Here is a 13,785-nt window from a genome sequence, read left to right as displayed (position 1 = left end):
AAATTAAATTGCGAGTATTTTATTTTCATTTTAGTTTACACCTCAGGTAGAGCTAGCGTTATAGAGCTAGGCAATAGGGTTTTCCTTCAATTCAGCAATTTGTTAGTTTTATAAAAATAATTATAGTTCAAAAAACTAAAAAACACGCTTTTATGATAAAATCAACTAAAAAGTAGAAAATAATTTTCAATCTAAGAATCAATTAAGGAACAGTAAATAGTATAATTGTGGAAAAAGTGTGGGGTGCTCCATTTATCAGGTTCGAAAAGCACCCCATACATACTAACATACCAACATACATACGTCTGAAGCTAATAAAAGCGTGTTAAAAAGAAACTACCCATATTCCACTTGAATATTCTAACGAACATAGCTGATTTATTAATTCTTATTTAACTATTACATACTTTCGTGGAATAACGTTCCTCTTAATGTCCTGTGTTACGATTGTACTGGCCACGTTCCCCTTAACGACAACGAACTTGGTATTTTGCTATTTTGTCTTTCTTTAATACGATCGTGGTTGTCATAGTCGTTAAGTGGTCGTCTAAGTGTTGGGTTTATGCGCGTTGTCGCGTATCCGCTGTATCTCTGACTTGATAGCGGAGATGACGGGCAGAGCGGGGTCGTCGGCCGTCAGCCGGCCTTCCGTCAGGATCAAAGATGGGTTGACTGTTACTGGCGCGATTGACTGTGGATATAAGGATAAGTTTCTTTTGATAGTTCTTTTACATTTGAATTTGATATTTTAAAAGTTAAATTGTGCTCATACCAAACATATTTCAAACGCTGAGTGTGAGTAGGATAACTGTGAACTTCAGTGTGAACGTGAAATCATATTATGCTAACAGGCTAACTGTACGACGGCAACTATGTGGCATATTGTCGTTTTAAAAATAACAGAAGTTGAACATACATTTAAAAGCATCAAACTGCGTAACATTTGCTTACAGTGCGTTTGATTGGAATGCGAATTAAATTTTAATAAAGTAAGATGTGGGTAGGTACCTACATGTAATAAAAAAATTAAAAAAAACAAACAGGTTGAAAAAATTGTAACAACAACAAACAAAGTAACAAGTATGGGAATATGAATACTGGTAAATATAAAATAAGGCCTGTCTCACATGTGGCGGTGTGGCCGTCCACGCGGCGGCGGGCGCGCGGCGGTCCGGCGCGCGCGCCTGCGACGTGCGCGGCCGCACGCCCGTGTCCCCACACGGCACGCCTCGACTATAAACATTCCCAAAAAAATTAGGCAGTCTTTTGGAATGAGTATAAACTCTACAGCATAGTTTATAATGTTTTATCATAGATTAGTAATGTCATTGTAATAGTAATAGTAATAGTATAGTAATTAGTAATGTAATACTAAGCTATGTTTTTTATGATAAAGTGCAAATTGAGCAAACTAAAGAAGATTGAAACACAGGAGCAGAAGAATTGCTATTGCGGATTCTCTTTTAAGTATGTTAAAAACATTAATATTTCAATTCACGATGAAGTAACATGACGCTGTATTTCGCAGCTATTGGAAGAAATCCGTAGCAACAGGATATAAAAAAGGTTGTAAATTTAACCAAGTCATTACTATTAATGCTACCAATATTTTAAAGTATATAATAAGTACTATGTTAAGTGTAGTAAGTTTACCTGACACTTGCTGACTTCCCTCTGATGGTATCGAGTGCAGTGTACGGTGACCCCGGGAGCCGCACATTGTCGTTACGAGCTTGGGTCACTTGTTCTGCACCTGAATATTGGTAGATTACTTTAACTTAAAAATCTGCAACATATTATAGCACGAGGTGCTGTCGGTCAGTTTCATTGTTTTAAATATGTTCAGACCTTAAATCTTTTAATCAAACCTAATGTTTGAATACTTGTAATTTCTCTTTCGTACCACGAAAAGAGATTAAAACGGGGACACTGCTTCTTTAAAAGGCTGAAATTGATGTACCGGTGATGCCGTTGGAGTAGGACCACTTCATTTAAATTCAACTTCATGTAAGTAATTAAACAACTAGATACATTTTCCAAAAGTTCTTTTAACTCTCTACTCACCCTTATGTTTTTCCTTGCTCTCCTCAACAGTATAAGTCTCCTGCGAGTGCCCGGAGCCTGCGCTGCCGAACAGCGTGAAAGCATCGTCCATGAGCTCGTTGAACCGCCGCCGCATGCGAGACGAGCCGGGACCCTTAGCTGACTTGGGGCTTGATGGCTTCGATGCTGTGCATATGCGAGTAGGTTCAAAACTCGAATCTTGGAATTGATAAATCTAATTCGAAATTCATAAATAATTCATCTATCGCAGGCTAGGGAAGGCTATCGAATTGCAATTCGATTGTGTTGATCTAAAATTTTTTGATGTTGATTGTGTTGAGTTTTTGGGTGGCGAAGAAGCCTTCAGGTTTGTGAGTGCTAATTTAAAAATTGAGGAAGCGCGAATAGTACACGATCGTACAGATAATTGTACCTAATTATTAATGTGGATGCACTGGAACTGTAAAGGAAACTTTTTATAGTTAAGATTATAAGTTAAAGAAGCTCACCATCCTTAATCCTCTGGCAATGCAAGTCCCACACCAAAGGCCCTATGACCCCCGGATCCTTGTCAATACTTCCAAGTCTGACCAGTTGAGAGGACATCTGCCTGCGCGGGACAACATCCTTGCCCTGACTCTTAGGCCTGGATTCCTTTGGAGATGTCACCGGGGAGTCAATGTCGAGATGGCGGACGGAAACCGGTTCTAGGATTCTCGAAAGTGGTTCTACTACGTTGCCTCTGGAAAATATTTAGAATAAACGATTACTGCCGTCGTAGGTAAAAATAATAATAAAGGTAAATAAAACTAATCACACTCGCCAAAGCAGAATACATGGCAGAATTTACCACTACTACAAATGAGACCAACAACTAATGTTAGTTGGGTAGAAATAAAACCTATAAGTATACTTAATAGAAATAAAGTAACAACAATATTTAAGTAAATATTATAAATTAAAATTGAAGGGGTCCATCTATTATAATTGTAATGCCTTACCTCGGGAAAGCTACAACAGATGGCATGGAGAGGTAGGATGTGGGTGTTTGTGGTGCAGATGGCTGACCACTGTCCGAGCTGTCAAGCCCAGCTGCCTCCAGTAGACTGTCCGTTGTACCTACTGCAAACATAAATACGTATAGGTCTTAAGGAACTGAAATAGTGTATATATTGTAATGGAAATTAGAACTTCGCTCATGTAACAAATTCCTTTACACTTATTTAATTGACGTTTGTGCTGTGCAACGACAACTGACAGTCTTTTTTATATATACTTCAAACAAAGTTGTCATTACGTGAAGTCGTTTAGTTATTTTTTTAATAGTGTCAATTTATGAAGATGATACGTGATGATGATGGTATTAATACGTCATTACTCAGCCATACCTCTCTTTTTCTGCGGCATCCTTAGAGCATGTGGTTTCTTCTGCCTACGACGCAATGCTGCTGCTACCTCAGATACTCCAGAAGAAGTTGTGGATGACCTAAAAAATCATACATAATTACGTATTATTTGTTACTCGAAAAAGTTACATGACTAAAACTGTGGCCCAAATGTCTTACCCTGAGGCACTCCCTGTCCTGTAAATGGGCAACAAGGTACTGCTTGGACGTGTTCTACTCGGAGATACAACACTTATTAACTGTAATTAAAGTAAAAATAGTTAATTGTCAAAAAAAATCATGTCATTGAAAATGTAAATATTTTTGCTTAATCAACGTCAATAATTTATGTTAAATCAAAATAAGGGCTGATAGGCCAAATAAAATTGGGATGGGATACTTATTAAAATTTGTCAAAATTAATGCAATTAGGCTGTCCTACATGTTGGAACTTTGTCTCATAATACGGGAACCAATATTGCCAACACATATATTTAAACCATTAGAAATTATTTATTTCTTGCCGTAATGTCGACGGAAAACATATTGACGAACATTAATACTAACTCTTCCATCTTTTTCGTCGTGGACCTGTTTCAGTTGGTTTCGTTCAACTTCTCTCATCAATTCGTTTCTATACGCGCGTAAAGATTCTGCTGATTTCGTTGATCTTTTCCTGAAAACAATACTGATTATTATACAAAGAATTTCTGTGAAAGGTTTAATGTTTTTTGATCCATCAGTTGAATGGTTGACATTTTGTCTTATTAATCTATCATCTGCCTTATCATCACCTAGGAAAACAGTGCAAGTATTGTTGAACGAATGGATTATGATAGCTACATTGAGATAGCGCTACATATATTACAGGTTTTTGAATATGCATTCTCAGTATACCTATGTGCAAGACACAGCAACGCCAGTAACACAAGCAAGAGCAGCACAGCGATGGTGCCTCCCACAGCGAGCGCCCACAACTCGGTGCCGTGAACCCCACTGGTCGTCACGTCACCTTCCAAACCCTCAGCCGCCTTCAAGTATGCTGCTGGCAAGATGTGAAGAACATTATTAGTATTGATAATTATGACATGGTAAGTGTAAGTAACATGTGAAGTATTTGGAGGACTGTGGCATTTTTATGAAGCCTAAAATTTTAAGGTTGAATCCATTTTCTTACGGAGAGGAGACCAGGTAAACTACGAGTAGTGTATACGCAAATGATAAATTGTGTGTCTAATTGTCTCTTTATACCATCATTGCTAATCAAGATGTGATCGTCTATGATTTATAGCGCATTATACTCTAGTGCATCATATTTTAAATTATGGAACAAGGGATTTTTTTTGTAATAGCATAAAACTTACGTTCAGCTTTAGTCGTGACCACAGCGCCTAGTTCCCGAGCTACCTCTGCATCTCGTACCAGTCGCATGTCCCTCGCTGCCACCGCTGCAGGCACTGCCCGCCCGCCCACTAGCACAACGTATACAATCTGCACGCTGCCCGTTTCTGGTGACTGGAGACAAAAATAAGGATCAAAATGATTGTATCTTATGAAATTCTCTATAATCACTTAAATTTCCATATTTTCTGCCAATGAGAGCTAAGTAGGAACATATAATATCAACTATGCCCTTGATTTACCGCAAAAAAAAAATCGCTATTTATAGGCTGTAACGCCTGCAACATTTTAAATTATCAATGATGATAACCTTTTGGTTTCCTTAAACTTGCAGTGAAAACGTACAATCTTTTTTAAGTACTTACTTCCGTAATATTTTGAATATACACATGTACGGGTGGTTGTTGCTCAGGCTTAATAATCTCCCTCTTGAATAATAAGGTCTCGTTACTGGTTTCTTCTTCAAGTGGTAAATCTATTAAATCTTCTTTAAAATCTATGAGTTCTTCATTTTCTTGATCAGATACGTCTCTTTTCCTAACAATAACTGTTGGGGTGACTAGAATCCATGACTCTACATCACCTAACTTCGTTGGTTTTATTTCTGATTTGACTGAAGACTCATTAATATTTACTAGAAACAACTTATTATTATCACTATCCTTCTTAACCTTATTAGAAGCATCTAAAAATTTGATTGATGATTTATTTTCAATTTTTATCACAACTGAATTAACAGGTGAAGCTTCTACATTTACTATCGAGCTTTGAACATCATAATATTTCACAGGAGTGTTGTCATTGTTAAAACTAAGTTGGCTAAATGTATTGTCATTATTTACAACGAACGAGTGAACATCATGTTTCTTCCTAGGTGTTGGTGCATCTAATGACTTGATGATTCCAAGGTGCCTTTCTTGTTGTCTGAAATAAAAATAATTGGTTGGGAGAGGTATCATCTACTATTGAAAAAAAAATAGAAATTTAAATCTAAACTGCCGTTGTATATTGTCGTTGAAGATTACTCTTGTCAATATTTCTATCTTTCTACTACACCTTTATAACAGCAGTCACAATGAGAATCTTCAACAAGACTTACGATATAACATACCTTAAAAATGCTTTCTGGTACAACCTTGCGAGTTTCAACTGCAAACTATCAGGCGTAGACCCTTGTATTACTGTCAGTAGCCAATACCTCCGGTCTTCTGGTATCTCCGGCTCTAGACTACCGGGCAGGCCTACGTCATCGCAGTTGAGCACGCAATCCCCTGTCGTCCTATCCGTCACGGCCTGGATTTTGAACCGAACGCTGTTAAATTTAACATTTTCTGCAGTATTCTTGACGGTCCCAATTTTAAAGAATGTATTTAAATTATTTTTAAACGTCTTTGTATACTTAAAGTATTATTGAGACGGAATAAATTCGATATTTCGACACAATTTGGTATTCAGCCAAATTAAGTAAATATTATAAGTAAATTGAAACATGAATGATAAAGAATTTACTTAAATAATTTTCATCATTCAACCGTTACAAATAACTTACTTGTGGTGGATAAGAGTCAAGATATACCGTAGCCAATACTGTAGTGGTTCTAACAATCGGCGTGGAGGGGGTTGGAACTGGTAGAGATAAGTCAGGGGGTGGCGGTCCATCGCCAGATCCCGTCCAGAAAAAGTCCTCCAGGCGTGGCGTGTGAGCATGCTGGTCAGGTGACACCAACATATACACTGTGAATCAGAATGTATACGAGTTTTGATAACATACATGCCCCATTAGGGCATGGCATGTTTGCCATGCAACCCGCTTAATGTTAAGTGCAGGTCATTGCCACCTGCAGAGATCTCTTATATTTTTTGATGTATTAGAAAAACAAGCGCCTTATTATGAAATCGATCACAGATGCGTAAATCCTTCTTGTTACTAAGATGGACTCCATACTCAGAAATTCTACTCTACTGCCAAGATAGAGAAATATGTGTAGCTGCGATGCCGGCGTAAGCGAAAATCAAACAATTGTACCATCATTGAACCATTGTACTTTCAAATAAAGAAGTTACTACAAAGCTCTGTATGTAAATGACCTGTCTAAGTTTCGGTAATTTCAAGGCTACTCCATACGGACAAATATATATAGATTTTAATATTTGACTGCCCTAGCAATTTTGTTCAATGGTTATGTTGTTTTAGCATGGGCAATTAATGGCAATTAATCAGCGATTCTCAAAACCGCAAAACCGTTGTAAAGTTATATCCTGCATCTTGCTTCCAAAAACAGCACAATTGTCGATCGCCGATGCTAAAATTAACATGTTTGCTGAGGCTATTACAATATCCTCAATGCTAAATGTTATGTATATGTAGTTCCAATTATATAAAGTACATAGTTAAATGATGAGGACATAATCATACCCGCATGACGACAAAGCGAATGCCATGAAACCTATTCATTATCTATGTCAATTAGGGTTTACGGGGCTATGCTGTTCTTGCATTTGAATAGATACCAGTTTGAATTTGAATGTAGCTGCCAAGGGAATTTAAGTAAGGACTAACAAAAGCCATTATTTATAGTAGGTTCTAAGCTTCTAGTATTGGTAAGCAGTTTTTATCCACTACTAAAATTGTTTGCTATATGGGTGACTCATTTTCTGTACCTAGTAGCTGCAAATTGTAAATATTGGGTCTTAGTCATAAAAACTAGAGTTAAGTTTTACGTTTAGATTTACAGCTCTCAAAGAGAGAAAAATTATAATAGGAACAATTTACGACAGAAAAGTCTTCTTGGGAACGGAAATCAGATCATCAGTTTACTCAATAGTAAAATATTTTAATGTGACTCATATATTACGAAATTATTTTGTTGATGTATGACATCATCAAAAACAAAGTCATAAATAAAGTTATGTTAGAAACATTTACCTACTGCAGGCTTCATCCATGACAGGACTGGGAAAATAACTAGCAAATACGTCTACGTGGGTATAAGGAGGACAGGTCGTCTGTTGAGGAAATTTTATCGATATTTCTTTGGTGACATGCATAGCCAAGGTAACCAAATTGACGTGGAAAGGAATTTTTGAGCATCGCGTGATCTCAGGGTACGGGGGCTAACAGTTTATTGGCCTCATCGTCAACGTAACTTCGGTTATGAAGATGTCGAGTTAAGTCATGACAAATTAGCGTTATTTCTTTTGACAAACCTTTTACTTAGGTACTACTTATTTCTGTTTATCTTATTATTTAAGAATGATAAACATATGAACTGGATGTTCCTACTTAAGCTCCCTTGGATATAACTTAAAAACCCTAAAATATATACATGTTGAATTTTTCAAAGGGGCCTTCAGGGCCAAATCCGAAACTATAAGGATTTTGATAAAAACTAAAACTGCTTCATTAGTTTTTTAAAATATCTTTTTCCTTAGCCGAGATCCGAACGAGTTCATTTTGAAAACAATATAGAGGATATTATTCCACTATCTGATAGTGTCGCTTATAAGGATCAAATTCTGGAAAGTCATGTTATGTGACAAATTAATAGAAAAGGAAAAGTTTGAAGAAAATACATATTTTTTTCATACATTGGCATATTAATCCTAAAGGATTATACATAACATATGACTTATGTATAATTCTTCAGGACTATACATAAGTCATAACATTGAAAAATTTGTTGGTTAATCAACTAATTCGGTGCGGAGGTATGGTAGTGGAAATTGATTATTTGCGTTATTTGTATAGGTAAGTTTATTTATTTAGAGATTTAAGAAAATGTTAATGTCCTCGCAACTTAGTTAATTGTGAACAAAATTTAATTGGTTGTTAGCAACAATTTACATATATTATCAAGAATACGGCGGAACAACTGAACAAGTTAATTAACTAAGACAACTTAGAGACGTTATTGAAAAGTTTTAATGAGCAATTTGTAAGAACATTAGCCAAACGCTATTTGCTTATTAATTAAATTACGGAGCTTCGCGACGGCCGTACCATCCTGAGGTTTGGTACGAATGAAACGCATTTCCTTCTTCCATTCTGACGATGTAACGTGGATAGAAAATTGTTAAAGTTTACGATTCAGAGGTAAATCATATTTTGTGCAATCCTTTGTCTCAAAGACTGTGGGGATTTTGATTTGGATTTTGAAGACGGTGCACGCTCCAAAACGCTGCTCAAATGTACCTACATTAGTGGAGGACATTCGCTTATGTATTGACACAGATTAATTACCATGTTTATTTCGGCCTTTTTGTAGCCATGTAATATACTGTGGTCGAGTTTGTAGGCTTGGTTAAATTTAGATCGGTACTTAAATACAATAGTCCGAAAGGATAGCATCTGTGATGTGATCGAGTTTTGGTAGGACTCGTGTTATGTTTAGTGGCCGTTTAGTTAGATGATAGGTACATATATTGACAAATTTCTCATTATTATATTGATTTTTCATTTATAAAATACAAAACCATAAAAAAGGTGAATATAATTAATTATACAAAATAAAATATAATGATAATTTAGTTTGTAGCGAAACATTGTGCGAATGAGAGGCAAATAGCAACATCATACTATACTTTGAATATACTGAAATATTTTCCAAAATTAGGTTGGGCGTCTGCGATCACGTGTACAGTCGCGCTCAAAATACATCAACGAGGCTATTTTTGAGGTATGAGGCGCGATGCACCGGTTGGTACGGCTTTAGGAGCTACTTACGCATATAATATAATGTATATTGACTTCATCACGAATACTTTGTGTTTATTTTCGTATGATATTTCTTTAAAATTCAGAAGTAGCTAAACAACAAAAGGTATTATTGTATTTAGGCAAATTATTTATGTGGTAAGAAAATTAGTCACGATTAATGAACATCTACAATGTATACGGTAAGGGATTATGATTTTTTGCCTTTTTTGTTATTTAATTGAGTCAAACTTTAGACCATTGTAACAGTTAAGAATGAAAATCTATCCTACAGTATGCCGGTGACGTAAAACTTGCATATTTTCGCTAGTTTAGAAGCCTCACACGACAATATGACAAAGTACCTAATGGTAATTGCTGTATGGTAATGGTGTATATCACCATTTCTTTTAATGCTGCTTAAAATTGATGTCATGTGTTCGGTGGTGTACTATTTTAATGAATTCCAAAGGACAGGTACATTCTGATTGACCGGGTCACGAACAATACACCAAAAAAGGCATATAACTACGGTGTAATACGGAGTTTACGAGATAGATAGGGCTACCCAAAGAACAATGGCCAGATTTCTATAGGAGCTGGACTCGACTTTTATTTTTCATGTCCCAAATTAAACTATAGTTAGATTGGTTTGTCCTTTTGTTGTAAACACCATCCCGTTTGAAAATCATATCTAAATAGCCACGATTTTTTATAAAAACGTCAACTATACTTTTGAGGTTAGGATCAACAACTACCTTTTAACCGAGTGCGGCGTAGCATAAAAATGTATTTAACGATAAGCGAGTGGGTAATTAGCGATCTCTTTTCTATTTATTGCGATTTCTCTCAGAGAATTACCCAAAAAATGGGACATCTGTCAAAGCGCACAAGTCCCCTTGTCCGTTTATCAGATATATATTTATATAATGCTCTAACTTGCACAACGTGTAGTATAGAAAACCAAGGATGGCACAACATCACACGTGAAGTATTTCTACAAGGCTTTTTTGTGGTTTGACCACTTCAATTTATTCTGGCTGAAGAGAGTTAGTCGCTAGATACATACTGTCTTTCAGTCTTCAATACTCAAGTTGAATAGATATTGACAAATCGAGTACTGGTAAGTTACAGGAGTAAATGAGATGTAATGGTAGGAGCACTTAAATGAAAGAAATAGGTTTGACAAAAATACTTTTTATTCATCATCATCTCTTACAACTACAGCATCGAGGAATGCTGCTGGCTCTGATATTGTCGGCTGATGCCTGGCCCAGCCAAGGTACCACACAATTGTCATAACATGTGCACAGCACCCAACCGTTCTTCTACCAACTAGACAATTACAACAATACTCTGTTATAGCTTCCCTTCCAGACACATTATTTTCAATTAATATATAAACATAATACACTTTTCTCGAAATGTGTCTGGATTTAATTTTGCCTCTTATTAATGAATTATTTCCATTTCCTCTCAAACGATACTCTCTTACATTAATGTTATCTCTGCTTATTTCAATACGATACCCTCCGTGAAACCTGACATGTTCACTATAATAGGACCTTGCCTGTCGGATCTGATATGTTCCTAGGGCAAATAATATACTCACACTTTCACTATATTCTAGACGGGGGAATATAATATTAGTATTGGATGCAGCTGTGATACTAGTAAAATCAGATGTTCGTCTATTCATATTCATATTGTTTATAAAATCGGATAAATTATTATGTAATGGAAATCCTTCCCTAATAATATTTATGATTTGCTCCGCATCATTTCTATTTTTTATGATGTATGATGCGAATGCGAATGATTGCCGGGTGTCAATCAATAGCATGGGTCGATGACCACAGACTATGTAACTATTGTCGATGACAAATGACGTTCCGTTGTATGTTTTTGAACAAAACGCTTATACGTGCTATGAACCAACATAATTATTTTTTATGACAAGAATCCAATGCATAATAAATCAACATGGTAGTTGATTTAATGCCTAAATACTAATTTAATTGAATAACAGTTTACAACTATTCAGAAAAACTTGAATAATTATATTTTTTGAATACCAAGTCATTTCATACGCGAAATGAATCGTCAATAGGTGCGTTCTGAAACTATTACTCGAAATAATTTCGAAGAAGTTACAAAAACTGAAATAAATGATTAACTTTTTTTTGTGGCTACATAGAAAGACATTTCTTGTGTTTTTTAAGACCTTAAAACATAAGGGATTTTTTCATATATATGGCATATAGTGACGCCATCGTTTCTTCGTCTGGTACGTTTTGACCATCCTTCTTTTATGGTCAGAATGAAAGTACTTTATAATTTTTAATTTAACTATGTTTGAAATTAATTTATTGAATAATTATTATTTTAAATATAATAATTACTTGTAAACGAACTGACTATGATAAAATTTCTAAATACGTCACTAGGTAACTATACTCTTTGCATCTCGTCGATTGAAGAAAGCTTTTGTATAAGACACTTTCAATTCAAATGAAAATTAATAGTAGTGGTCATTTTGACTATAGGTTACTCTGAAGAATTATCTAAATCTGTTGAGTACTTTTTGAGATTATCTTTGACCTACAAATTGGACCTTATTCAGTATATATTTATTATTATATTATTTATAGATAGTTATACCTATTTGGTAAGATATGATCGAATTACCATATTAGAAAGCTTATATCTAATACCGCCAACCCTAGCGATGCGCCTGCGCACCATTGTGACCACCGGAAGGGGATGTGGCGGCGCACCGGACCATGTATGCCTCTGATTGATTATATCAAAATTACTCGTTTCTGTGCCGTGGCCCCGTTTTATTTAGACCACTCTGTTTTAATCATTAATTTTTAACTGGTAGCTACTACTTGGTCTAATACCTATTTTAAAAACTATCGTTTGATTTTGATTCTTTTTAGGTCTCCAGGATTAAATGAAAACTTTTCCAAATATATAATTATAAAGATCGTAATATCATCATAAGAATAACATTTTGGTACTTGGACGATTTCCTACTTAGGCGTTCAGATAGTAAGACTTTTATTTCAATATTCACAATCTTTTTAAATACACAACATATTTTCTATAAAGAAAAGTATCTTTAAATAATTTTGTAGTATGTATATTTTTAAGTTAAAGAAGTACTAATATGTAGTATAGCAGAAAACACATTAAATTAAAAGTTAAATAAAAATTATAATATAAAGGTGCAAAAAGGCAAACGATTTAAAAATATTTTAATCATAACTGCAGTTATTAAAAATAGATTTTTATTAACAGAAAAGTGTTTATTAAGAAAAAGTGCGAAATATAAATTGCTGTGTTTTGTAATAAAATGTGCGTAATTGTGATAAACAAAATTCGTCGTCTTACTCTTCTCATCTTCGTATTCATCCGCATACACTTGACCCAAGTACAAAGTACACGGAACATATAACATTAAAATGTTAATAATAAACATGTTTCGGCTTTATTTTTCTATACGAGTGTACACGAACAAAGCACTAAAATCACTTTTCATCAAGTCCGAATAAACAATAAGAGTAATGAAGACATCCTGCTGTAATAATCATTATTTGTAAAAAAATATTACATATTATTTATATTAACCAAGTGTGACTTATTTCTCTTCATTGCAGAGATGCGGTGGCCCGTACGCTACTGTGCATTTTGAGTTTGGAATTATTATTGCGTTGCTAAGCAACTAAATTGAATCACGCGCCCTATACAATGACATTTACACAGATAACATAAGATGCTTGTGTCTACACATAAGAGACTGCTCTCTTGTTATTGATAAATTATCATAAAACTAAAAACATGTTGTAAAAATAACTTGATAAGGAAAATTAAAATTTATTACTATATTTCGAAACCACATGAAGTATCTACGCAGATAGTATTTAATACTAAACGGAAACTAAATATGTCGTCTTAATCTATTCTCTATGGTTAAAATGCTACCATAATTAAAATTTTCTACTAATTTAGTAGATTTTAACTGTGTTATATTTATAAATAAAAATACTTTTGTCAGGGCAATAATTATGGTGAATAGAAAAGCCTTTATTTTAATGGAATTCCTTTTTTAATTGTTATTAAATTAATGTATTTATAACATAATTATAGAAACATTTTTCTTAAAATACACGGTTTATCAATAAATACTCCGTCTGTTACACAATTTCCATACAAATGAAATAAATAATTTCTGTTGTAATAATTATTATTTATAATTAT

At 34.7% G+C, this 13,785-nt stretch overlaps 1 protein-coding gene across 3 annotated transcripts; it reads right to left on the bottom strand.

Annotated features, from left to right (window-relative positions):
- Positions 1-331: 331 nt before the first annotated feature.
- LOC140754495 (uncharacterized) lies at positions 332-13,237 on the bottom strand. 3 transcript variants are annotated; one of them, XM_073089518.1, is made up of 15 exons: positions 12,919-13,237; positions 6,379-6,563; positions 5,941-6,122; positions 5,195-5,753; positions 4,793-4,943; positions 4,326-4,473; positions 3,996-4,104; positions 3,609-3,688; positions 3,432-3,529; positions 3,045-3,165; positions 2,553-2,785; positions 2,065-2,229; positions 1,654-1,753; positions 1,128-1,233; positions 332-691 (listed from the first exon to the last, which is right to left on the bottom strand). In XM_073089518.1, exons 1-15 carry the CDS (start codon positions 13,004-13,006, stop codon positions 548-550), a joined length of 2,469 nt encoding a protein of 822 aa, XP_072945619.1. In that variant the 5' UTR covers positions 13,007-13,237; the 3' UTR covers positions 332-547. The 3 variants fall into 3 exon arrangements, with proteins under 3 accessions (XP_072945619.1, XP_072945620.1, XP_072945621.1); XM_073089519.1 differs by having other exon boundaries at positions 4,326-4,470; XM_073089520.1 differs by lacking the exon at positions 12,919-13,237 and having other exon boundaries at positions 5,941-6,141; positions 6,379-6,489.
- Positions 13,238-13,785: the final 548 nt, after the last annotated feature.

Source organism: Epargyreus clarus, unplaced genomic scaffold, assembly GCF_041222505.1.
Source record: "Epargyreus clarus isolate Ecla_fem2 unplaced genomic scaffold, WU_Ecla_fem_2.2 ptg000029l, whole genome shotgun sequence".
Taxonomy (NCBI): Eukaryota; Metazoa; Arthropoda; class Insecta; order Lepidoptera; family Hesperiidae; genus Epargyreus; species Epargyreus clarus.
Note: the sequence above shows the minus strand (reverse complement) of the source record. Positions and strands in the feature narration are given on the sequence as shown.